We start from the raw sequence: 25,950 nt of genomic DNA on the forward strand, positions 1-25,950 counted from the left end.
AGGGTTGAATCTTGGCTGTGACTCACATTAGAGCAATATTGTAGAAAGAAAAAGATTCTGTATTGTAGAAAAAACAGATAAAGCAAACATAGCAGGAACAGTTACAAACTTACAGAGCAGCATAGGATGAGCTCATTGGAAGTTGTGAATAGCTTTTAAATATCTGTTAGTTAATTTAAAAGTTTAAATGGTTGGCCATACTTGGCTGTAGGCCACCAGAAAGTAATACAAGTAATATGGTACATGCTATATGACAGAATTGGAATGTTGGCTTCAGTTTTTCTAATATAAGAAACAGATATTTTACAAAGAACAAAGTGCAAGAGAGCTATGATGGGCAGTGGCTGAAAGTATACTTGCTTCTTGGTGTTAGTTGGGAAGCTGGAGCCCAGCTCTCCAATTTCTAATGCCAGTCTTCCCTTCTGTTGGGTATTCCCCTGGTTTGGGTGAAACCTGCAAAGGTGGAAGGGGAGAGGCATGGTGACAAAAAAGAAATTATTAAAATATCAGGGGAAAGCACGTGTTCTCATTCCTTACTGCTACTTTACAATTTTTAAAATGTTTCCCCTTTTTATCTTTGATATGAATATAAACTGAAGGCTAGTACGGGGTAATTTGAACTTCTGTACAGAAACTTTTAAAAGAGCATTGAGTTGTGAGTTCATTTCTTTTAGCTGAATGTTTTTTCTGAGCTATGTTTTGGGTTTGTTTGTTTTTTTTCTTTTGGCCTTGACTGTTGTAAATTAAATTTCCCTTGACTGTACCTTGTGCTTTTGGTAATTGGTAACACGTGACAGCTGTGCACAGGTAGTGTTAATGTTTGTAGTGTTCTCTAGTATAAGGTTCATAGGGGGAAAAGCTAGTAGGCTAAATTCATAAGTGCAGTAAGTTATTGGCCATTTTAGACATCCCAGTTCCAAAAAGAAAGTCCTCCTTATCTTACTAATAAAGATGTGCAAAACCTAGGAATTGCTAATAATTGTATTGATGTTTATGTTGGTTGATGGCTCTTCAGGACGAGCAGTAAACCACAATTCGGTTTTGAAGAACATCTGCCAGGCAGGTAACACTCAAGGTGAAATATTGTTGTGTGGCTTGTGGTTTCAGCTCGCTGTCACCAGCTGTACGGGCTCTGCTGCCAGCTTTGAGCAGGAGGCAGTTGGCACTGCTGCCGGTACAGCTGCCCCTGGCTGCCGAGTCAGCTCTCTGCGAGTCTTCTGGCCGACCTGGCAGTTGCCTCATCCCCCAGACCTCTTTCCCGTTAGATAAAATACTCCAGGAAAAAGAATATGGAGAAGATAGGGCAATGAAGCAAAGGGTCAGAAAAGCTCCAGTTTTGGAGCCGTGTCGGTGTTCTTGTAACACAGCGCTGCAGTGTGAAGAGCAGTGTTGTGTTACCTGTCTTGGACTCAGATAATTGTGTTTAATCAGCCATGTGAGCTGAGCTGTTTCTGTTCTGGGTTTGTAAATCTTCCTTATCTCTTCAGAAGCAAGGAGTGGGAGCACCAGAACTCCCAAGTTCACAAAGGCTATTTTCTGCAGCTCTGCTTTGTTAGTTAATCCCTCTCTTACAGAGTCTGATTTTTCACTTAAAAGATCCCAATCCTCTTGGCAAATCACTTTGTTCCACTCTTGCCCTTCCCTTCTGATATCTGCTATTTGTCTTCTGAGTCCTTTTTCCAAGGGGCTCTTACGGATATTTTGGGAAATGTTCTGTAATTGCTGAATCTCGTGTAAGTAGTGCAGTTATTTTTGTCTAATGATTTTTTTCTGCAGTTGTAAAGAGTTTATCACCCAGTATGATTGCTGCAGGCAACATGTGGTTTCCTATAGGCCGCTCTTTGTATATCATTAGGAAATAGCAAACACGCAAAGTGAGAGTAGATTTAGTATAGCACATATGGGGCTCACAGCACTGTGTCAAGTACAGGAGAATTTGATGTGATGTGGAGATGGATGGGAGCAGCACTAGCATGTTTGACCACCATGATCTTTACTAATGGTTGAGGTGCCTCAGGTTTGGCATAGGGGTTGGTTGACCAGATAATGTTAGGAAGCCAGGTGCTACCAACACCCACACACAGCTGTGTGAGGCACGCAATACCTGGAGTTGATAACAGATTTATAAAGCACCCAGAATTTTACCTCTGCTTTCAAAATGCTGACCTGTTTGTATAAACCCGTATATTTGGGTTCCTAGCGTCAGCAATGGGCTCTGTCAGTAAAGTGAGCTTTTGCAATCTTTCCTGTCACTTCTGTGCTGTAGGTAGGTGACTGGGACAGTCTCCTTCTGATCTCAAGCTAGCTGGCAAGGTGTTGGTACAGGTGAACCTTGCTCTCCAAAAAGTCAAACTGTATTTGCATCATCCTGTGACCAGACAGCAGTCTGCATTTAATCTTCTCAACTCAGCAAAGGAGATCAGATTTTTGATTTCCTCTTGTCTCAGTCCATCAGTCCTAAAAAGACTTTCTCTGCCGCAGCAGGTTTGATTTGCTGTGCCGCTGCCAGAAGTGACAGGTACGTATGCCCATAGTGCCCAGGTTCAGACTGACCCTTGCAATTTGCAGTCAGCATCAGTATTTTGACCAGATGCTGTTTCCCTCCACTGCTGTCTGTCTTACTCAGGATAAGAAAAGTCAATTGTAAATCAAGCAGTGTTTAAATTGGTACACCAAAGGGACAAATGAGCTCGAAACATTGCCTGGACATGGCTTTGTAGCTTAACATGAAGGCTGTTCTCAGGACTAGTCTGCAGCATCTCCTGGAGAGCACTGCACGATGATACCCATGTCACTGTTATTTGTTGCTTGAGATAAAACGCTTTTTGCACCAACATTTCCACATCTCTCCAACCTTATCCCCTAGCACAGTTTAGAGCTGTTTGAAGGCTGCTGGAAGTAATGGTGTCTGGAGCACTCTGCTGGAGTGAGGTCCTTCAGCCTGCAGCTGCTGAGCTTCTGGACATGTGTGGTCTGCTTCTGAGAGGTCAGCAATGTCTGCAGGTTTACATTCACTGTGCGGGGAGGTTTTGCTTTATTTGGAGGGGAAAAAAATAAAAGTCCACAGATTGTGTCAAAAGTCCTATGACAGCTAGGAGATGAGTTTAATTTGATTGTCCTTATCTTAACAGCGTGGCCTTTAACTCCAGGAGGCAGAAGGTACATGAGAAGGCATCTCTACCCCGATACGAGTACTGGCAGCTCTGATCTGAGGTTCTCCACACCTCAGAGAAACCCCTGCGCCAAAGTGGGCAGTTTCCTATCCCTTCTTGTCTCCACAACAGCAGAGGGTGCAGAAGCAGGTCTGGGCCAGAAACTGGCTGCTCATGGTTGCATCAGTTTCAGGTTTTGGATCTGTCTTCCTTGATGTTTCTGTGCATATTGTGGTCTGATCCAGAGCCCAGTGAAATGTAAAAGACGACTGTGGGTATCTTGGAAGGCTTTAGAGCTGGCCTGTAGGACAGTATAGGCCTCAAGGCATTCTTGATCAGTACTCAGTGGGCAGAGGAGGGCGTCCTTTTAGCCAAGTGCAAGAGGTCACTTTTTTTTTTATTTGTTTTTTTTTTTTTTTTTGTTTGTTTGTTTGTTTTTATTTATTTTTGTTTATAATGCAAAAAGAAAGAAATGAAAGCCAACCCTTGAGAGCGTTCCCAAATGTAGCAGAAACTCTTGCTCTATAAGCACAGGACTGGAGGGAGTCTGCTTCCCAATGGATTTGTCTCCCATTCATGTTCCTTGTGACAGGCTTACAGCTAGGAAGCACCATGGGGTGGCCGCTGCGGCTCTGCATGTGTGCATTGCTCGGTTTGCTGGTGCCAGGCGGAGTTTGTGCCTCTGAGGTGAAGGCAGCCAGCAGAGGAAGTGGGATGGAGAGGAGGAGATAGCTACAACCATTCCCAGTGTCGATGTGGAGCTGCTGAGTGGCACCAGCCAGCCGGGATGTTACTCTGGAGTGGGAGTCGGGGTACAAGGGGTGAAGGGATGGGAGCAGAGAGAAGATAGGAGAGATGAGGATGCTGTCTTCTCTGGTGGAGGAGGTGGTTCCAGCAGGGAGGAAAGGACATGGAGGTGAAAATGCTAGCTCAGAAGGCATCTGGGGATTACTGAGAAGTGCCTCCTCCGTTACTGGAAAACTTGTGCCTGGGCCCGTGTCTTGCAGGTGGAGATCCCTGCATGGGGCTGTTGTAACATTCTACCAGGCTTTGTAACTGGGGAGGATTATTTGAACACCACCACCTGTTCTGCAGGCACCTTTGATACTGGTGGCCACGGCTGTCAGAAATGAGGCAGTTGCACAGGGCCATCTGAAAAGCATAGTCACAGCCCTCGCATTGTCTGAGTCTGGGCTCTCTGGCTGGCCTGTCTTCATCTGAAAGTATCCAAAATTGATAAGGATCCTCTGGGGCATTCCACAGAACCACATAACCATTTGGGTAGTCCAGGCCAATTCAAAATTACGTATCGGTTTTGGATCCTCTTTACAAACTAACCTTCTAAAACATTTTATGGCAAAACCAACTTTTTTCCCCTTATGGAAAATTTCCATTTTCTCAGAAACAGAATTCTCTTTCAGATCTCCCCTATGGAAAATTCCCAGCCAGCTCCAATTCTAAAACTTGATGCCAGAAAACATCTAGCAGGCGTTAGCAGAGGGTGACTTGGCATGTAACGTATCATTTAATCCTAACTAGGGCAACGTAGCCACATGAATTTGAGAACACAAGCAGGCGCTCAGCATCCCTAGCTCAACATGCAGTAGGCAATCCACCAAACCCACCACATCAGCAGAACAGGGGAAAAGTTGTAATTTTTTCACTTTTGAAAGCTTAGTTCTACCCTGAGAAAGAAGCTGCTAAAATGTCATAAGATGCCCCGTATCTGCTTCCTCTTACTGACTTCTACATCTTCCCTTTACAAATAAGATGCCTTTTTGTGTTTTTAGCAGATAGTTTCACCATCAGCCAGTATGAGAGAGAAAAAGGATTCCTTCTCCTATTAGAAGTATGCTGGGGAGAAATTTATCTGGCATGTTTGCAGGCACAGCAGACTTCAGTGTTGAAGTTCATTCTGTTGATGCACAAGTAAGTCTCCAGTTTTTCTCCCGCAGCTCTGCTGCTGCTTTTCCACTCAGAAAAGAGACCACCTGACTAAGAAAGTACTGTTCCCTTCAGCAGAAAAAGAATTTGGGATTCAAGCCTGTCTCAAAAGGTAACTTAAAGCCTATCTAGGGAAGCATTGCCCAATTTAGCACACATCCTGGGGAATAAAAGCAGGCTTCTGGACAGAAGAAATGGCTTGGCAGTGCAAGACAATATCATGTTGGGAAGAGAAAAGGAGGGAGAAAAGCAGGTGAAGTGCTTCAAGATGAAGTAATGCTGAAGTGTCCTTCCATAGTGCGTTGATGGGTCTCTTGTTTTAGTCTGAACCATACAGGTTCATTTTTTAGGGCTGAGCTCAAGTGTCTCAAGCTCGTGTCCCAGACATGGACTTTAGTGTTATATTAAGCCTGTCCAGACGCTGGAGTACTTTTCATTCTCTAGCTTCAGTATAAACTGCTGGCTTGCCTGCTGGAGTGGCTCTGGTTCTGGTTTGGATACATGGTGTCATGGCCAGCACTTGGACTTTAGCAGCAGTCCAGCGTTGCTCTGTCAGCACAGCTTAGGGATAGAACTTCTGTTTTGAAACATACGTGGGTGCAAGTCAGCTTAAAGCATTTCTTGGAGCCTGGGAACAGGCCAGGCTGTTACACAGTCGCTGTCCTGCTGCTGCTCACTGAAAGTCCCAATAGCACAGGCGATCTGACTAGATTAGCAAACTGATTACTCCTTTTCCTTAAGGGGGACTTCTTCCAGACACACCTAGAGAGACTGGCTACAGACCAGATTGCAGTAAACATCCAGCCACAGACCTTCAATATAAATTGTCAAAGGCAACGCAAAAGGCATTTTATTTATCACTAATTGCACTTCAAGTATGAAGGACAGGTTTCCTCTGCCCAAAGATAGCTGTGAATTTATGGAGGGTGTTATTTTTCTCAAAGTTAAAATTAGCAATTTAAAGATGTTAATTTTTGCACTTTTAAAAATATTTGTTGCAGCTAAACTAAATTTGGTTTAGTTTCGGTTTTGAATCTGCATATTTATTGAGTTTCACCTGCAGCCTTGAGAATCAAATGCAGGATGGGCACTAACCAAATGTCCTTACCAGCGTGCCTCATCCTGACTTGTGCATGTCTTTTATGCAGTTTGCCTCAGAGCCTTCTGTTCAAGGCAAGACTTGCATTTTTAGTGTAAAAGAGAAAAAATTCCTTTCAGAATGAGAAAGAATTACCAAAAAAACCCTTTCATGTCCTCTGTGCGTTACAAAAAGGGAAGAATAGTCCAAAGGTTCTGTGCCCCCTTCCTTTGAAGATCTTTTATGATTTGTTCCAGCAGTTCTATCCTGTTTTTTGGGTTTTCTCTGGTGTGAGCCTTCCCCACAAAGAAACAGATGCGTAATGTTTCTCTTGTTTGTTGTTATGTAAAATACGAAGCTTTATGCTACTGCCTTTCAGGTGCTGTCATGAGCTGCTCTTGCACTTTGAAACAACAGACAGAATCTTTCTGGCTTTTTGTGTTACTGCATCTTAGTTTTGAGAGCAATAAAAGTGAAAGTCAAAATGATACGACAGTGTTCAGGACCCGTTTGATTTCTCACAGTTACGGAGTTAGAAGCACTCAGCATTTCACTGCTCCTCCAGGAAAGACCAACCAAAGGCTTAATGAAGAAAGTCTTGTTTCTGGAGAGTTGAGCATGGTTGTAATCTCATAATGGTAAGATTTTCATCTGAGCAGCTGTTGGCAGTTCTGAAATGTTCGGTTAGCCTGTTATCTCCTGCAAATATATAAATACATATTTCAAAAGAAAAATGTAAAAAGTAATAGGAGGTTAAGTCATGCAGGGTGATATGCAAACCCCAAATGTTCCTTGTTTATCTTGTGTCTTTGCACTGAGCGCAGTATTCCATGATGTCACCCGTGCTGAATATTTTCTCTAGTGAAGTGATGCATTTTAATTAAATTCACTGTTCAGTTATTCAAAGTTCAGTTATTCATTAAAGGCACCCAGCTGTCCAGAAAGACATGCTGACCTTGGGTATACAATCCTCTGAAGAGGGCTGTTAGGGGTGTGAACTAGAAAAACATTATTTCATGGAATTCACACATAAAAAGCCATGGAGAGTTTCTTGGTCAGTTAACTACAATAGATGCATACTCTTCACCTCTGCTAACGTGTCTGACAATTTCAAAGTGACACGGTTCCCTGACATCAGCAGATCGGGGTTTGCGTGTCCTTTGGTGTCTCTCTCACAGAATCCGGGCTTTGGTGCTGTTAGCTGGCTCTCACAGCCAGGGCTGAGCCGCAGCCCCCCGGCAGCTCCAGCCTCTCCTCTGACCGGGCTGGGAGCCCTCGGGCTTTCCTGCTTAGTGGCTCACCTCTGAAGGGTGTTTTCATGATGAAAGCAAGCAGATACAAAAGCTTTGCAAAATTCAGGCTGTATTTATCCACAACAAACAATGTACAGTTCTCAGCAAACAATAAAACTTTTATTCATTTTCCGTGCTCTTGTTTGCCAGTGCTCAAGTGTTCTCTGTATTGAGGTTGAACCTTTCAGGGCCCAGTAGCCCTCTGCCAGCAGATGTCTTCTTTCCTGAAACAGAGAGGCCCTGTTTTCTCCTAGCATCTTTTGCCCTTGTCTAGCCTCAGTGTAAAATATCCTTTGCTGTAGAAAATGTTTCTTATTTCTCTCATCTGCCCAAGGTTGCCCTCTCTATGAATTCTGTCTTTTATCTTCTCGGATCCAGCACTACTTTGATCTTGTTTTCCACTGCTGGTGTTATCCCATCGTCAGCCAGCGAGAGATGGACAAGAAAACTGGCTTTATCAGGAACAGAGTTATTCTTTTGTTCTCCAGAATGACGAAGGACTTGGCTTCTTATGGTCTTTGCTCAACCCGTGCATGGATAAAGAGGTAGAAGACACCATGGTATTTACTCAGTGTAAGGAACACGGGGCAATAGGCAGTCAAAAGATAAGGAAGCAGACATAGAATCATAGAACATTTAGGTTGGAAAAGACCTTTGAGATCATCAGGTCTAACTGTTAACCCAACACTGCCAAGTCCACCACTAAACCCTGTCCCTAAGCATGGCATCTATGTGTTTTTTAAACATCTCCAGGGATGGTGATTCCACCACCTCCCTGGGCAGCCTGTTCCAATGCCTGACCACCCTTTTAGCAAAGAAATTTTTCCTGATCCCCAATCTAAACCTCCCCTGGTGCAACCTGAGGCTGTTTCCTCTTGTCCTGTCACTTGTCCCCTGGGAGCAGAGCCTGACACCGCCCCCCCCCACCCCCCCCCCCCCCCCCCCCGGCTGCAGCCCCTGTCAGGCAGCCGTAGGGAGCCATACGGGCCCCCCTGAGCCTCCCCCTCCCCAGGCTGAACCCCCCCAGCTCCCTCAGCCGCCCCTCACAGCACTTGTGCTCTGGACCCTTCCCCAGCCCCGTTCCCGTCTCCGGACACGCTCCAGCCCCTCCATGTCCCTCTGGCCGTGAGGGGCCCAACCCTGAGCCCAGGAGTCGAGGGGCGGCCGCAGCGGTGCCGAGCGCAGGGGGACGGGCACTGCCCCGGCCCTGCTGGCCACACTGCCTGGGACACGAGCCAGGCCGCTGCTGGCCGCCTTGGCCACCTGGGCACACGGGGGGCTCCCGCCCAGCCGGCCCAGCCAGCCCCCCCAGGCCCTGTCCCGCCGGGCCCTTCCCAGCCCCCTGCCCCAGCCTGTAGCGCTGCCGGGGGCTGCTGTGCCCCACGGGCAGGGCCCGGCGCTGAGCCCTGTTGAACACTTAGGTTTCAAACACATAAATTTGATTTGGGAGGTTTTCGTGCCTACTGAAGGGTCAGCGAAGCTGTAACAGCTCACTCTGCTTGTGAAAATTTAAACTGCAGCACAAAGTCTGAGTGTGCTTCGATAAGGGTAAAGGCTTGACAAAGTACGGCGTGTTTCTTTGGTTCTGTCAACAGTGTAATCTACTATCTAGGAAAGTGTGATCAAAGAAACTGTCTTTGGGGGTTGCAGGTATCTGCTGGGCAAGTGAAGTGAGTGATGCGTAAAGGTCAGAGCACTCTTGACGAGCGAGACGTCCTGAAAGGGCAGGAGAACCACAGAGGGCTTCCTGTGCCATCGCAGCAGGTGAAGTAGAGAGTAGCTGAACAAAGCAAACCACAGCTATGACGGGATATTTAAAGCAAAGTGGGGAAATAATGAATCATACTCATTTATTGTAGTGGAGGAAAAGAGATTTCTGTCTCAGTTAATTTCTCTGTGGGATATAAAGGCAGCCTTTAACAAAAGGGGGGGAAAAATCCCAATTCGGTTTCATTCCCTTTAACCCAACAACCAAAATCCCTTTAAATTATGGAAGTTACCAGTTATGTAATGTTGTTACGAAGAAATCGGTATTTTTCAGGAGTCTTGGGTTTAATCTTTCTTTGTAATCAAAGTGATTTGTTCCTTAGTTGTAAACAAACACGTCTGTACTCATGAATGTGTCTCGTATATCTCGAATTAAACAGCATTAGTGAAACCAGGTAGCTGAGGGCATGTCCTCGCCCACGTGCAGTGCTGTATGAAGGCACCCAGGCTCCCTCTGAGCTGGAATCAGCGGTTTGATCCCCCCGTGTAGCTCTCCTGGCCTTCACCCAGCTGGGGGTTCAAGGCAAGCTCATGGACTGCTCTGCTCTGTTGTGCTGTGAAGACTTGCTTGCAAAGCCTTGAACAGAAAGCACAGGTTGGTTTGGAACAGATCATCCCTATGTAATAGGTAAGTAAATTCCCAAATTACTACATTTATTGGATTTGGTGTTCCTTAGTGGAAGCTTGACTTCCCAAAAGGAATGCTTATTTGGGGGAAGATCTTGCCAATGCATTTTCTAAGAGATTCTTGCTGATTTGTGTGGATTTATACTTCAGACCCTCTAGTATGTTAAGTGACCTCTTTGTCCATCAGAAGCTTTTCTTGAGAGCTTTTATGGAAGTTCTGTTGCTACCTATTACACTGGTAGTAAATCAAGTTCCATGTGTTGGATGCTTAAGGTGCCCAGACCTTAGACAGGTGATGCCCTCTAAAACAATCTTTAACAGAGCAGGCTGATGCTGTCAGGCAAGCTCACTCCTCACGGAGACCATCCATATGGGCTGGTACTCTCCGTCTGTCGGTAAGCAGACAAACATCTTGCAAGAAATTAAGGTCTCATCATGTGCACAGTGTGTCAGCGTGTATAGGGATAGGTTAATGTTGACATCATTAATACTTGGTCACCTAGGTGATGGATCCTGCTGCTATAGTAACCTGGAGGCTATATTACTCATCAAGTAGGAATTTTAACAAACAGGGATGTTTTAAGGTGTTTGTATCTTGTGTCCCCTGTAACTGTCTGTTGCCCTTTTTGAAATATTTACAAGAATTGTAAAACGAGACTTGCAAGTAAAGGTTTTATTTTCCATTCTTTTTTTGGAATTGTGTGTCCTGCAAAAGACATGTTTATGCCCAAACATCGAACTTGGGATAGAGATTTCTGAAGAAAAGTAATGCTGCTGTTTATCACCTTCTGAACGTTTGCCCCTCACTAAGGAAGCTGATATTTTGGCTTGTATCCAGAGGAGTTTGAGCCAACTCATCATGTATATGTCTTTAGGCATCCACGCGGACTTCTCATATACTTGTGCCATTGCGCGTACCTGCAGCCCCATACTATTCCAGGGTCATATCTGGAACATGAATATTCTACGTATAGTTTGTGGTAGATTGTAGGACACTGACTTCTCTTTCTTGACCCAGAAAATAAGTGACTTGAATATATGAGGTTCTTTCAGCTCATTAACAGCGTAGTATGTGCATTCAGGGATGCAAGCTTATAGGCCTGCAGGTTAAGAGATTTTCTTGGAGGTGGGATGTCGATCTCCAAGTAGCAAGTGATAGGATGAGAGGAAACAACCTCAATTTGTGCCAGGGAAGGTCTAGATTGAATACTAGGAAAAATTTCTTCCCCAAAGGGGTAGTTGAGCATCGGAACAGGCTGCCCAGAGAAGTGGTGGAGCCACCATCCCTGGAGGTATTTAAAAGACATGTAGACGTGGCGCTTAGGGACATGGTTTAGTGATGGACTTGGCAGTGCTGGGTTAACGGTTGGATTCTATCTCAAAGGTCTTTTCCAACCTAAATGATGCTGTGATTCTGTGTTTTGGTGTGTCTCACCGAGATCTGTGAAAGATGATTCAGAAGTCACAAGAGCACAGAATGGGAGATCAGCTCATAAGACTACTGTTTTTTTTTTTTTTTTTTTTTCAACGACTAGATAAAAACTGAATGTGTGTTTTCAGGAGTCCTACTGTATATGTCCTCTATTACCTGCAGTGTGTTGTCTTTTTCACTTGGGACAATAAAGATCATAGGAGATTTTAAAAAAAAAATATTCCTGTATGGTGGTACTTAATGCAAGAGAGATTTTTACATTTCTCTTGGCAGAGCAGGGTGGGACAAGGGGAATATGTCCTCGTGACTTGCAGAGGGCCAAACTGGTATATCCTCCACAGTCTGACCTAGCTGAGTAGGCTTTCTGCTTTTTGGAAACTTATGCAGGGGACAAATACGAATCTGGAAAAACACTAACGAAATGAGAACCACGAGCGATTAAAAATGAAACTAAAAACTTCCTGTCCCACTTATGCCGGGCACTGTAGGCTTACCATGAAGGAGGTGCATGCACACCCCAGGGCTTCACCAAGACAAACCTCAATGTTAGTGGGGAGCCATGTGTATGGGCAGCCCATCGATCAGAAGCAAACCTGTGGAAATACCCCAAAGGCTAACCCCAGTCACGCTTGAAATGTCCTTGAGTGTGCTCTGGTGTCCCACCCTGCCGTGCTGAATCTTTGCCTGCTCCTGGCACAGCCAACTGTGTCGATGCAGCTGTGTTTTTTTGAAAAAAAAATGGGAAGAACGTATGTTCATGGCATCTCCAGCTGTAACATAAACCTGAAAATGTTGCTTCTGAGCATTAACAAGACTCTTTAAATGCTCTGCTGACCAGCATCTTCACTGGCAGAACAAGGACTAGCTGTGTCCACATGATCTACTAACTGATGGTTTCTTATATTTAGGATTAGAGCAGAATACACAATCTTGGGAACAGGGGTAATTGCGGGGGCGGGGGAGGGATACAATTCAATAGGCCTTGAAGATGGAAACACAGGGGAATGGAGGCTCCCATTGGAGGGTGCTGTGTACGTAAAGTCATCTGGACTTACTGTGTCTATGCTACAAAGAGAGAGGGGAGAGAGAAAGATGGCAGCGTAGTTTGGGCATCCAATTGTAATCTGGGGCATCTGCTTCTAATTACTTGCCCTTGTTCCTGGGCAGAACGGTGTCAAGCAGTGTAGGGGGACAAGAAGAGAGTACAGAGAGATTGCTTTAGCCGTGTGACTATTAGGCCCATGTAATTAGCTGGATTAGAGCTAATTACGTTTTTTCATTGCTTGTCCATTGGCACTATTGGTTTCTTACTGCAGTGCGGTCCAGTTGGCCCCATGAAGCAGTCTCTTTAATCAGTGCGTAGCTGCCCTCTGCGTCATGTGAGATTAGGCCAGTTTTCAAAGAAACAACAGTGAAGTGTGTGTGTTTGAGAAAGGTTTCATAGAAGATTGTTCTTCTAAGTGTTTCACCATTCAATATTATTTCTTACTCAGTCCCTTAGGAGGTGATTCTGGCAGAAAGAATTTGCGTGTGGCTGGCAAGCTGGGTGAGGATGAAAGTCCTGGAAAAACACTGTTCATGACTGAATTCTGCAAGGGGCCCTGATCTCAGTCCCTGGTCTGTAAGGTCACCAGGCTGAAGTGCTGCTGCCACATTTGTGAAGCCAGAGCCCTGTCACGTGAGTGTACCAGACACTGTAAATAGGACTGAGTACCTACAACCCTTTTTTTCCCCAAAGGAAAGCCAGCTGCTTTTCCTCTATCCCTTGGAAGATAAACCCAATTCTCATGTCATCAGCTGAATTTCAAATTCTACTCCATATCTTAAAGTTGTCAAGGATAGTTAATAGTAGTAATAAGTGAAGAGGGAGCATATATAACAGGCAGGAATAGGTAATGCTTCTAGCCCTATATTGAGTTGCTTATAGTTTCGTGGGGCTGAAGCAAGGGAAAGCTGAAGGCTTCTAGCCCACATGTTTCCCTTTAGCTCCTTCAACGTTGAATGTGTTTCAGCTGGTGAGTGCAAGGGGAAGTGGGCAGATCACTCCCATCACTTAAGACCAAGAATAAATTCTGGTACCCTCTTTCTTCTTGGTAGGTAATTTTCCTCTCTTAGAGTTGGAGTAGTGGCTTGTGGACACATCTGCCAACAAAGCAGTTTTCTTTGTTCACCAGAAAAGCTGATGGGTGTTTGGGCCAAGCCAGCCAAATTGGTGGGAGTAGTTGGGGGTGAAGGTGGCACTAATGAGGCCATGCTTGGTGCTTTGTAAAGGTAGCTGGCCTCAGAGTTAAAAAGCTTCTGTGGTTAGAGAAGTCAGATGTCCTAGATATAGATGCCTGCAGTCAGGGTTTGAACAACAACTGGTTTTGGTGAAGGTGGTCTTCGATGTCATCTTTGTTCCGTTGTCCCTGGGACCGTCTGAACAGGAGTATGGCAATTACTAGATGTGGTTGAATTTGCTTGCTTTGGCTTTTATTTCATTTGGGCTGCAAAGCAGAGAATACTTATGTAGCAAAGGCTGGATTGGTTTCTGCCAATTGCTGACTCCGAGCTTGTGTGAGTTTGTATAATATGTGCTGATGCTATAAATAAAAGCGGTTCTGTCTCGTGCACCAAAAACTCTTTTCAACCATGCAACGCTGAGATTTTGTTAGTTGCGGGTATGTATAGGATGCCATGTGTTGCTAAGAGGGATGGCAGATTCTTTCCATGTGACCCAGTTTACAGTAGGTTTGGTATGAGAGAGTGTCTGAACAAAAGGGTTGTTCACTGAGTCACCCTCCCAAAAAGAAGGTGAAACTGAGGATGTTCAAGCAGTTGTTTGGCTTGGGTTTTCAGTGACACATTTTTGTCTACGTGTCTGTCTAACATGCTGGTTTTGTTGTTACTGTTTTTTCTCCTCTTTTTGGTGTGTATTTTCAATACTGCGTTCAATGGCAAGGCACCGAAAAGTGCCAAATCTAAGGAACTAGGGCAAGAAGGGTGGTGCCTGCTGTACAAATATTTTGGGCAATCAATGACTGGGCACCAGGCAAAAATTTCAATAAAGACAGAAGAAGGGAAAGGGGGGAGAAGAGATTCAGGCTTTCTCTTGCTCCGTCCTGCAGCCAGTTAACATTGAACTCACCATCTTCTAAAGATTATTAGTATTATTACAGTGTCCTGTGATACTTCATCCCCCTTGGGTTCAAAGTAATGTTAGTTTTCTAAATGTGTAACATAAAACCCAGAGATGTTCATCAAGATCTGCTAATCAAAGAGACAGCAGACTCATTTAGAGGATGTGGCTGTCATGAAACACCACAGCAATTATCTCTGAGCTTTGAAAACCCATTCTTCAACAGTGGAACTCCTGGAAAGAGACAACATTTTCTTTCCTCCATCCCTGCATAAAATCTACTGGAGAACAGGTTACACTCGTTTCTCTTCAGTGTGCTTTGCTCTTGCCAGAAAGCATTTTATTCAGGCTGAGCATACTCATTGCTGACCCTTAGCAAGCCCTGAAGAAGAGGAAAACTGAGAGATAAGAAAAAGGTGGGGTCGCCTTTGCTCACAGTATGTTACTTGCATGATGGATGGGCATGAGCTGGTGAAAACTGTGGGCTGCTGGTGTAAGCGAATAGACACCTCTTGAACGTACCCAGCTTTTCTGTAGCTGGCTAAAATGTGCCTTGTGCTCAGAACTGGAATTGCAGGCACGTTTTCTTGAAGCCAGGCACCTGACACCATAGAAACTGGAGTCACTGGTGCTTCACTCCCCACATCTAAGACTGATGCTATGCTACATCTGCCCTAAGAAACTTCCTGTGATGAGCCTGTTGGTTCAGACACTGTTTTGGCAGAGTACGTGATGAGGGGACGCTTGCCTGCACCTGTCAGAAGACTAATGACCTCATGATGTTAGTCCTTATGGTATCGTATCAGGTATGATATCAGCCAGCCTCCCAGAATCCCTTCCTGCTCCTTTGGTTTGCACGACCCTGGCAGGAAGGACGGCACTTTCGTTCAGTTTGTTGCTTCCAGAGAAGACACATGCCCTGGGCTTTTCCACATCAGCTGGCCTCTTTCAACATCAGACAAGCGAAATAATACAAGGCTGGGAGCAGGTGGAGGAAAAAGTCCAGTTCTTGAATACAGAATTAGAAATGAGGGGACAGAAGGGAAAGTAAGAGCTCAGGTTGCATCTTGTCTTGTACTTGGGGGTCCCTCTTTGGGACTGCGGAAACTGGGGAAGGATGCAGCTGAACTCTGTGGGGCGGAGACCTCCCACTCACCTTCTGCCAGAACTACTTAAAACTAGTCTCATGCCTTTTATTTTCTTAAACCAGCATCTCCTCTTCATTCACTTTCTCCTGCTTTTGTTCCTAATCTGTATTTTAATGCCTGCATCCATATGTAAAGGTGAGGAATAGGGCCCTTCCCACTTCCTGGGCTTTCTTGGCTTTTAGGTTTGTTTCCCATTCTTTTCGGTAGTGCTTTCCCACCCGCTGGAATGCCCTCCCTGCAGCTCACAGCCTTTCCAGAGGTGATACAAAGTACCCTGTGCAGTTTTCTGAAATACTTTGATTTGTGGAACCCCTGACATGTTCCCAGTTAAATTGCGGATACCTCTGTAGAAAAAAAACTCCCTCTAAATCATAGGAAGTATAAACTGTACAAGAGTTCAGGTGATTTTGCCGTCTCTGATATGCTCTCTGCTTATCCTGTGACATAAACCCACAGACTGGGTATTTAGGGTGCTGTCTCCAAGCCACCTTTTTCCTTCCCTTTCTCACCATCCCTCCCCATTTTTTCACACATACCTCTTAGGGGTTTTGGTGCCACAGCAGGCAACCAAATGTTAACAAGCGTCCTGGCTCTCTGGCTCTGGCTTGCAGCGGTCCGTCCTGCCAACAGTGAATATAATGGTTCAGGTCAAATCTGTTGTGCATCTGGTCTGTGTGTACTTTTTGAAATGTAGATACTTTGTTTTTTTTAATAGTGACCAAAGAATGCTAAGTGCTAGCCATTTGTAGACTAGAGTTTATAGAAGAAAGATAACAGAGGTACCTGGAGCATGCTAGTTTCCAGAAGGGAGATTTAATCCAGGGTAATTCTTATTATTAGGAGAAAATTACTTGTTATTTTTGAAGTACATAATGGTAATAGATTGCCATTTACCTTCCTAGGTGGCCCAGGCTTTCCTGCTGCTGCAAAACCATCAGTTTTGTTTCAAAGAGGAGAAAAGAAGGAACAGAAGACTCGATCCTTGATAGCTGTAGTAGGGATTGACATGTTAGCCTGGCTGGTGTGGCATGTACACCCAGGAGTGACAAGAAATTCAGCTAAGTTCAGCTGCAGGTGAGTGCTGTAACTTTCCATGGAACCTACTGGATTGATTCTCTACCTTTGGCTACAGGTAATTGCTTCTTGCAATTATGTGGGCTAATTAGAAGTAGGTTACACAGGAAAAACCATCAGTGCATCCCTCTGCATTTGTGATCTGTTTCTTTAAGAGTGATTATGACTTTTTTTACTTATTTTTTTTGTTTAGCTCAGCCTGTCGCTTGCTTTCTACCCAACTGATCAGGCACAGGAAGGTAAAATAGAAGTATACTTTCAGCATATTACTGAATTCGGCTCATTCTTGCAGCACACTGTCTAGTACAAGTCCTTATGGGAACTGCAGTGAAAAAGCAGAATGATTTAAGGACTTGAAAATTCACATTTTCTTCCAGCCTGATATAGTGAGGGACTATAAATACACCAGGCAGACCTCTGAAATAGATGCAGCTCTGTAAATGACAAACACATTTTGCTTGGCTCAGAATATATTAAGGCAGTTATCTTGTGCACTCTTTTTAGTATTTATTTTTTCTACAAAAAGTGGTACTTTTTTGAGAAGTGGGAATTGGCAAGGTAGCAGACAGTTTCTCTGAAAGGTTTATAAAGTTCTCACCGATTCATTACTCGAGCGTGCTATCATGCTGCTGTGCTTAATGAAAGATCAGTCAAGTAAATTGTTCCTGGGATTCAACTTAATTACATGCAAGAGGTGGAAACTTTGTTATCAAAGACTAATAAAATACCAGGCGGCTTTAATGAAGTCAGTAAGGTGGCAGTTTTAAATTGAAACCTGCTTGCTTAATAATAGAAAAGACAGTAGATTTGAGCAAGATGTTTTATAAGCAGCATGTCACTTCTCCACTGCAAGGCAAGAGACGCTTTTTTTTTTTTTTTTTTGGAAGCTGCATTAACAAGAAACATTAAGTTCATTGCCAGTGTTTATCCTCTAAGCCTCAGACTGAAGGACCTATAGCTGGAGGAGATTTCGTACTGAAAAACTATTTTAGTTTGAAACTAGGCATGTGATGACTACAGTGATTTTTCTTAATGCTTGCAGAGCCATTTATCCAGATATATAATTGAAATCAGGAGATGCCTTGGAATGACATGGCTGTGACTGACAGTAAATGTTGAAACATTAAATAAGGATGCTTTAAAGTTTTAGACCTGTAATGTTGACCCATTTTTGTAATCATTTGGGTGTTATATAAATTTTTAAAGTACCTGCTTTGGGTTCATTTTTTCTGAGAATAACTTGCCTTCCTTGCCAGTCCTGCAAATTTTTTTAGTGGTACAGCAAAATTAATATGAGCGTTCCAGTTGTATTCACAAATACTGGAAAGTGGTAGATTGTTCGAGGCACTTGTGCATGTTTCTATTAAAAAAAAAAAAAAAGAAAAGAAAAAGTAATTTTAAAAAAGTGTTTTGCAAAAGTGCATGTTAACGGCATCCTGCAGGATTCCTGACCTCATGGGGAGCAGTTTTTGCTTTGCAGGTGATTTTGGGGGCCAGTTCACGTTTTACAGGGTGGTGACATTTAAGCCGTGCCTGGGCACGAGTTGCAGAAGCAGCAGCCAGGGAGGGCAGTGGGGCTCCCTGGTGTGGCGTAGCTAGCCTGGTCTGAGGGGGCAGCTTCGGAGGTGGACAGGGGACTCCTCAACCACATACACTCTGATGTCAGTCTGGCATATTTGATCAAGACTACTTTCCACTTGAAACAGGAATTTAGTTGCTGTACTCCAGAGGATACCCAGGTCGGTTCGGTAGTTGGCAGGCTGGCACCTGGCAGAGCCACTGTCCCTGCTGCTTGGTGCTCTGCTGCTGGCTTGGTGTGGTGTGGTGCTGCCTTTTGGTCTGTTTGCCTCTGAAAATCAATAGACCAGTTCTGTCAGGAGCCCTGATGAACATCAGGAGCCTTGTGCTTATTTCTCTCAATATTTTTCACAAATGACCTAAGTACCAGAAGAAGATCCTTTGCTATTGTGACTGCAGGCTTGTCCCACCAGTCCCACAGACTGATTGGGGACGGGGTGGTGGAGGCATGTTTGCCACAAACGGAAAGAAAAAAACCCAATTTTTCTGCAAGTTCTGCCTTGAAACTAGAGATTTGCCTGTCAGGCTTTCTCTGCTGTTTATCGGATATATTGAGAGATTTCATATCGCTTTTCCCCAGCTGGCATCCTGGCTTTAGATTTCTTTTCTGTGATGAGAGCTGCCTGGCAGACTGTCGGAGCGGAGGCAGAGGAGGCAGCACAGCCTTTCTCGTACAGAATAGCTCCGTGCGAGGAAAGGGTGTAGCCAAACAACCTGAAAAAAGGCAGGGACAAATCTACGCCCCAAAGTGATGAAGGGGATAGAAAGCAGGATGGCTTGGTGGATTGAGAGAACTGGGGCACAGGGATTCCTGCCCCCCTGCACCTGTTCTGGACACTTCCTTGCTCTAAGGCCACATGTCATTTGTGATAGACATTAGTAGAGTAGTTAGCAATTGCTGTACAGCTGCTGTCACAGATGATCCTGATGGTGTCTTTGGGTTTGCGTGTTGAGTGGGAGATGTTTGGATCTGGCTGTAGGCACTCCTGATACCAGAAACTCAGGACCAGCTTGTCTCAGTTTGAGCTCCTAAAATTGGGGGCTGTTTTGGAAATGCTGCCCCTTGTCTCTGTGTGAGATAAAACTTGCAATCTTGATGTAACTTTTACCCACTTGGCGGGATGCCGGAAGGACTGAACGGTTCTAAATACTGAACAATGGCAAGTCAGCACTATGAGCAATTGTTGTTGTGAGTCAGTGTTGTATCTCTGCCAAATATGCCTTTTGAAAATAAAATTTAGCACTAATTTATCAATGGGTTAGTTCATAACATGATGTAAAGCACTCGGTACATAATGAATCCTTCCGGATCGAAAGAAAATGCTCATAATGACTTTAAATACAATGTTTAAGTGGACCGAATCAATGTAAGGGTATTGCTGTGTTTCTCCACTGACAGTTTGCTGCTTTCGTTGCTACCGATGGCTGGCAGAGAGGGGTTTGTGGATGATTTTTTTCCCCGTTTTTGTTACCTTAACAAAACTGTCAACATGTGTTCTTTCCTCCTTGCTGTGCAAGTGCTTCGGTGAGTCCTGCGTACAGCCAGGTAATGCCCCGCCGATCCGGCCGTGCAGAGTGCCTTCGTATCTGTGGCTCCCCAGCCAGCATCCAATGGCACAGGACCAGAACCAGTGGCACAAAAGCACCACACGCACCCCAAATTCTCTTCTTTGTGCCACACTGCTTCTGTCAGGAAGGGCTTTTTCTAGATGATTGCCCCCCTGATGAAGGGGATCCATCTGTTCTGCTGCCCAGAGCTTGATCCTGGGGGAGCGACCAGCTGAACACTCTCTGTTCCTCCAGGGATTCTGGTCCCAGGCCTTGAAGGAGCAGCAGCTGGGCTTGTTCCCCCAGTTTTCCCCAGCGGCACCTCCGCTCTCTTGCACATCTGCTCCAGGCGCATGCAGCTGCAGGCTTGGGGGGGTCCCTTAAATTCTGTTTCCTTTTTAATTATTATTTTTTTAAAATTTCCATTTGCTGACCAGATTTCAGCAGTGCCGCTTGCGGTACTGAAAACCCCACATGGCCAGCAGCCGGGGGTTCCTGGGGCTGCCGCTGGCCCCGTGTCCCCCCCATATCCTAAACCTGAGGAGGGGCTCGAGAGGTGCTGGGGGGCTGCGGGGGGGGAGGTGGGGGTCAGTCCCGGGCACTCGGGCGGTGCGTTCGCCCCCCAGCCCTCCCCCGCCGGTGCCCGGTGGGGGGTTGCAGACCCCCGCTCGGCGGGGGGCGCGGGGCCGCCCCGCTGTGGGCGGCGGGCGGGGGAAGCGGCGCGGCCCGGGGGTCCGCCGGGGGCGGGGACGGCGGCGGCCCCTCCCCGGGGCGGTGCCGGTGCCGGCGGCGGCGCGGAGGGCGGCGGTGCGGGGCCATGGTGAAGATCGGTGTCCAGCAGCCGCCGGCGCTCAAGCCGGAGAAGGAGAAGGCGGCGGCGGTGGCGGGGGGCGATGGGGCGGCGGGCGCCGTGCTGCTGCCCCCGGGCGCCGTGAGTGCGGGGGGGGGCGGGCGGCCCGGGCTGTGCCCCCTCGCTGGCGGCAGCGCGCCGGGGGTCCCTGCCGAGGGGGGGCCGGGGGCTCGGTCCCGGGGACAGCGGCGCCCCGGCAAGGAGAAGCCAGCGGTGCGACGGATGTGGCTCACGGCCGGGGGGGCACGGGGGCACCTGAAGTGCGGGGGAGCCGGGCGGGGGTGGGGCGGGGGAGCGGGTCCCGGGTGGGCAGCGGCCGGCCTTGGGCGCTGAAGGGAATGGCCGGCGCCGACAAGTGGCATCAGAACTCGGCCCGTGCCTCTGGGTGGTTTTGCCCGGGGGAAGGTAGTTCGGGATTGATTTTACACGGGTGGTTTTCAGGTTCCAACATCTCTGAAGGCTTAGGGTTGGGGTGGAGAAGAGGCGCGAGGAACAAAATGGCTGGGGCTGGAGCAAGGTGGGAAGGGGGTAAGGGCGCGCGCGGCTCTACTTTGTGAGTAAAGTAGGTGCAAAAAAAAGGTGCTTTGCGTCTAGAAATGCTCAGTTTTCGAGGTGGGAGTTGACCTGCTGAAGTTGAATTGCTCTGCTGGCTTCAGGTGGTGGGTGTCAGGGGAGCGAGGCTGGGATCCTGCCAGGCCCCAGGTGGATGCGGGCGCTGGGGCATCCCTGGCAGATGCAGAGCGTGGCTGGGGCCTTGGGGCACAGCTGTGTGCCCCATCCGGGCTGTGAGTGTTGCGGGCAGTGCTGGCCGTGCACCACTGGTGGTGGCTGGTGTCCCTCTCGGGGAGGGGAAGGTGGGACGGGCACCGTTGTGTTTGGCCAGGAGCTGAGTGTTCCTGAAGTCTCTGGTGCTGGAGAACTCCCAGCTCGCAGGCTCTCTGGCCAGGTGGGCCCGCTGGGGTACATACCACACACGGTGGTGGAGGGTGATGTCCAGAGCGGTGGGTCTGACCCATAGCGGCAGGTCTGCCTTGTTACAGCACTGCTGCGTCGGAGCAGGAGGCTGAAGTGGCATTTCTGTATGCCTCAGACCCTCTGTACAGTTTGATCGTTTATCAGACCCTAATATCTCCCTGACTCAAGGTACCATGGGGGAGCTGTGGTTTTCCTCCGTTCTTGCAGCAGTGCGGAGTGCCTCCTGTGTGCCTTACCAGCAAGTGGGAATTGCCTGCCCTGGGGGGTTGCTCTGAGCAGGGGCTTCAGGGGGTTGCTCAGTTGTGCAGAGTTCAGGTTGTATCGTAATGATCTCTCCCATCACGTCACGGGTGGATACGCTTGCATCTCTCAGCTGTGCTGTCAGTGTCTGAGTGTGCTCAGTCTGTCGTGATTGCGTCCATTAATCTGATGCCTAGGAGCTGTATAGAAACCTGTAATGGGGGAATGTGGCCAGCTGTGATGTCTCGGTGATTTCCAGACTTAAGCTTCTCTAATTACAAAGAAAACAAGGTGGTAGGTTTCATCTCGCCTTTGATGTCCAAGCCCAAAAGTTGAGTATTGCACTGGAATTCCAGCTCATGCTGCCATTAAACTAGCTTTCTGCAGCTGGGAAGTTGCTTGTTCTGCTGATCCTGCATGAGGTCGGGCAGGATCCATCTCCTTCTCTCAGCACTGTGAGAAAAGGAGTTTAAGATATAGTAAAATAAAAGATGAAAGTAAGAGAAGCTTATTTCCATCGTTACTGCTGTCGGGTCCCAGGAATCGAAATTATTCCAATTTGGGTCCTGCCAGATGAATGAATTGGCATAGGTAGCAAATAATAAGTTTTGGGTTCTTTACGTTGACTTGGGCTTTTCTCTGACTCCTGGGGGGTGTGATGTTGTTCTTTTAAGCCTGTGTGAGCTACAAAGGAACTTAAAGATATGAATTTAGAACAAAGGCTCTTGGTCAGTCTCTTAATTCCAGCAGACATGTAAGAAAATCAGCCTAAGACCTGTGGCAGAAGGGCAGGAGCAGGTTGCGGTGAGTCAGTGCAGCATGGGGCTGTCCAAGGAGCGGCGCATCCACTGACAGGCAGGTGGCCTTCTCCTGATGCTGTTTTTCAGGGTATCTTTGACACTGGGTTCTTCGGTGTAGTTTGTACTTAGCTGGACTGAGGGAGCGTGTTGCTTTGTAAAACACCCAACTTCTGGGGTTGGTCTTTCCGTAGCCAGGCTTTCTTGCCATGCGCTCTCTTCTGCTGCCAGTAATTCCTGTCTGTGTGTGTCTTTCTGTAGCTGCCTTGCAGCAAAATGGCATTGGTGACATGCAAACAAGATGCTATGCATTCCTTTCCTCTTTGATCTCACAACTTCAATCCCAGTGATAGGAGCCAGAGCTGGGAAATGATTCAGCGGAGGCTTCCGCAGCCTGTGAATTTTGGCAGGTGTTCCCTGAATGCAAAGATGTGGCAGGCAGGAAGATGTCTGTGATGCTAATGTGTCCTGAAAAGTGGTAGGTGAGGAGTCCTGACAGCAAGCTCCTATGTGCTGAGCCTTGTTTCTCTTCTGTGCAGCTCAGTTTGAATCAGAAAGAATATGCAATTGGAACTCTTGTCAGAAAAATCCATGGAATTTTGAGGCAGTTGCAACGTTTTAAAGGCTTATAAAAGAAACTATCTTCTTCTTATTAGTAGGAGCTGGGAGGCTGTAGTGGCCTTGAGCAGAAGGCAGTTTGAGGTTATACAGTCAGTAAAATAATTTGTTGTGTTCATTGGAAAATACTTTCTCAGATGAAAAATAATATTCAGTGAGTTTTAATTGAACTCCAGTTTTACAGCCTGAAATAGGAATAAATACATACCTATGCTGTGTCTTTAACTGCTCTGGGAAATACGCTCCTTGCATTTGTGTTGGACATGGAAATCCACAGGAACTGAGTAAAACTGGTTCGATGGAGCTCTCCAGTCAAAATTTGGTTTGGGGCTTTTTTTTGGCTGATTCCTTGTAAACCTCTCTAATACTTGCAGCTAGTTATTCTGGCAGAGTGCGCCAGAGCCAGAGGAAAAGGGGTTTCATTAAAATCTTCTCTTTCACCAGGTGTAATGGCAAACGTTGGAGGAAGATGTCTCTTATCCCCCTTGCTCTGTAAGTAGCTGAGACTGGCTGCTCAGCTGCCCCGGCCGAAGGCGCTGCCAGATGTCCCTCCCTGCCGGCGCAGGGCGAGCCGTGCCTTATGGCACACACTGCAGCGCAGACTGGGTGTCCATGGGGACCGGGATGGTTTGCAGACAACGGGAAGATGCTTGTGTGCACCAGGGGCTGCTTTCACAGAAACCTTTGGGGAGAGGAAGCAGAAAGCAGAACCGGTTGTCCTGCATCTGGGAATGGTTGTGCTGAGACAGTGTGTGTGATCGCATTTGGTTTTGGATCAAAGTCGAGGGGAGATGGTGTCTGCTCAGGCTATGACTTCTGGGTCTGGCTGGTGGGGGGGAAGGGCTTTATGGGCAAAGCCGGAGGACTGGGAGAGCTCTCTCCGTACCCGCAGGCCTGGCAAGCCTTCTGGAAACACCTTGGCAGTGGCTCATGGGCTCGGAGGCTGCGAGGGGCTTTCCAGGGTGCACACAATGGTGCCCTGTGGGTGCGACTGGTGTCTTGATGTTAGTTGGTTGCAGTAATAACCAGGCTTTGGTTTCACACCTTTCATCTCATCCGCAACCTCCAAGACTCAACAAGACTCTTCCTTTTGGTGGGCATTAGGTCATGCCCTTCCTGGTCAGGGAGAAGCTTCCCACAAGGAGCCGCTGGCTGCCTGGCACTGGATCCATCCAACCCTTCTGTCTCTGTGTGGTCTCTGTAGGCTGCACCTCAGCACGACTGCCTGGTGGGGTGCCTCAGCCTGCGGGCTGCCAGCAGCAGCTCGACGTAGCAGGGAAAAGCCCTGAAACCCTTTGGGAGTGTGTTCTCTGGGGTGGTGGTGGCCTCTCTGGTGTTCTCTTTCCTGTCACTGTCAAACTCCCCAGTGAGGACCAGGTCCAGTGTGGGTGCGGAGCTCTTGGCAGACGGTCAGTCTCGCTGTGGGGGCTGTTGTGTTGCCCCGCTCCCCTGCCTTTCCTGGCCCTCAGGCAGGCATGGCGAGCTGTGACTGCTGCCTGAGCCAGCCCGAGGGGACGTGTGCTCTGGGCAGGTGGCAGCAGGTCAGGGCAGCACAGGCAGCAACGCTGCTTCTGGCCTCACCAGAGGTACCGGTGCATCGTGAGCAGCGATGCCCGGAGCTGGGCTCTGGCGTGTGGGGCAGGTGGGGGAGAAGTGGCTCTCGCTGGCCATGCAGGGATCTCTGCTGGCCCTCTACCGCGGAGTCATGCCAGCCTGGTGAAAGCTGCTGTGCCAGTGCAGTGCTGGGTTTTGTGAGCAAATTCCTTGCAGGAGGCTGCGAGGTGGAAGACAGATGGTGAAGGAAGGGGGTGTGAGGAAAAGCCTTTTAAACAGGCTTTTTCACAAAGCAAGCTGTAAATCCAGAGAGAGGGAGAAAAACTAGCTGGCAGCGCTGCGGATTGATTATGCTCATTGACATGTTTGCGGGCTTGAGTCCAGGCTTGGTGCTCCTGAGCTGTGGGTATTTTCCCCGTGTTGAGGTCTTGATTTAGGGATCTAAACGTGGTAGATAATAATTTGAAGAAGCTGCCTCCTGTGACAGAAGATTATTCCTGGCCTTTGCCTGACCCTCTCCATATCCATGTGGGCCAAAGTGATGACTTCTTTTTGTGGCCTGTATGGAGTGGTCAGCTTAAAAAGAAGCGTTGTTGCTGGTTCTTGGTTCTCCATGGTTTAGGGATGCCTTGGAAGTGGAGGAAGACAGCTGAATTGGAAAAAAATGTCTCCATACCCTTACAGGATCTGCTCTAGTGAAATACTAGACTTCAGCATCTTACTGGACTCCAGACATGAATATTTAATATTCCAGCTGAGCATGACAAAGGATCTGGCTAAAACTGGCAGGAGGATTAGGAGAGGGAATGACTATTTCTAGCAGAAATAAATGCAACTGAATTTGCAAACACGGAACTGTCTTTCACCAAAGAGATGTAGACTGAAGAGCTGGAGACGGAGAAACTTGAAATGTCTGTCTAGGGGTGTGCACGCTCCCAAAGGTGGAGAAGAGCCGAAACCAACGCAACTTTGCACGTAGGTGCTCTTTACATGGGAAGAATCTGTTGTGTTTACCTGCTTTGGGTGCAGCATTTCTTTTGCAAAACATAGAAAACCAAGGGAAAAATCTTTAAAAAGAAGCAGTTTAAAAGGGTACAAATGGACCAAATGTAGGTATGAGACGGAAGCTTTGTGCATATGCTGCGTGTAGTAATGCTG

General features: G+C 47.1%; 1 protein-coding gene across 2 annotated transcripts in view; it reads left to right on the plus strand.

The window, feature by feature from the left end:
• The first annotated feature begins 8,533 nt into the window (after positions 1 to 8,533).
• Positions 8,534 to 25,950, plus strand: part of ITM2C (integral membrane protein 2C) — a 36,988-nt gene continuing 19,571 nt past the window's right edge. The window contains exon 1 of one of the 2 annotated variants that reach the window (XM_080409424.1): positions 8,534 to 16,632. Coding sequence is in view for 1 of the 2 variants with exons in the window: in XM_080409423.1 (XP_080265549.1) it covers positions 20,576 to 20,689 (114 nt within the window). In the remaining variant the exon portion in view is untranslated. Of the gene's footprint in view, positions 16,633 to 20,505; positions 20,690 to 25,950 lie in introns of those variants that run through there. The other variant, XM_080409423.1, reaches the window with a different exon arrangement.

Source organism: Falco punctatus (assembly GCF_963210335.1).
Source record: "Falco punctatus genome assembly, chromosome: 13".
NCBI classification, from domain to species: domain Eukaryota; kingdom Metazoa; phylum Chordata; class Aves; order Falconiformes; family Falconidae; genus Falco; species Falco punctatus.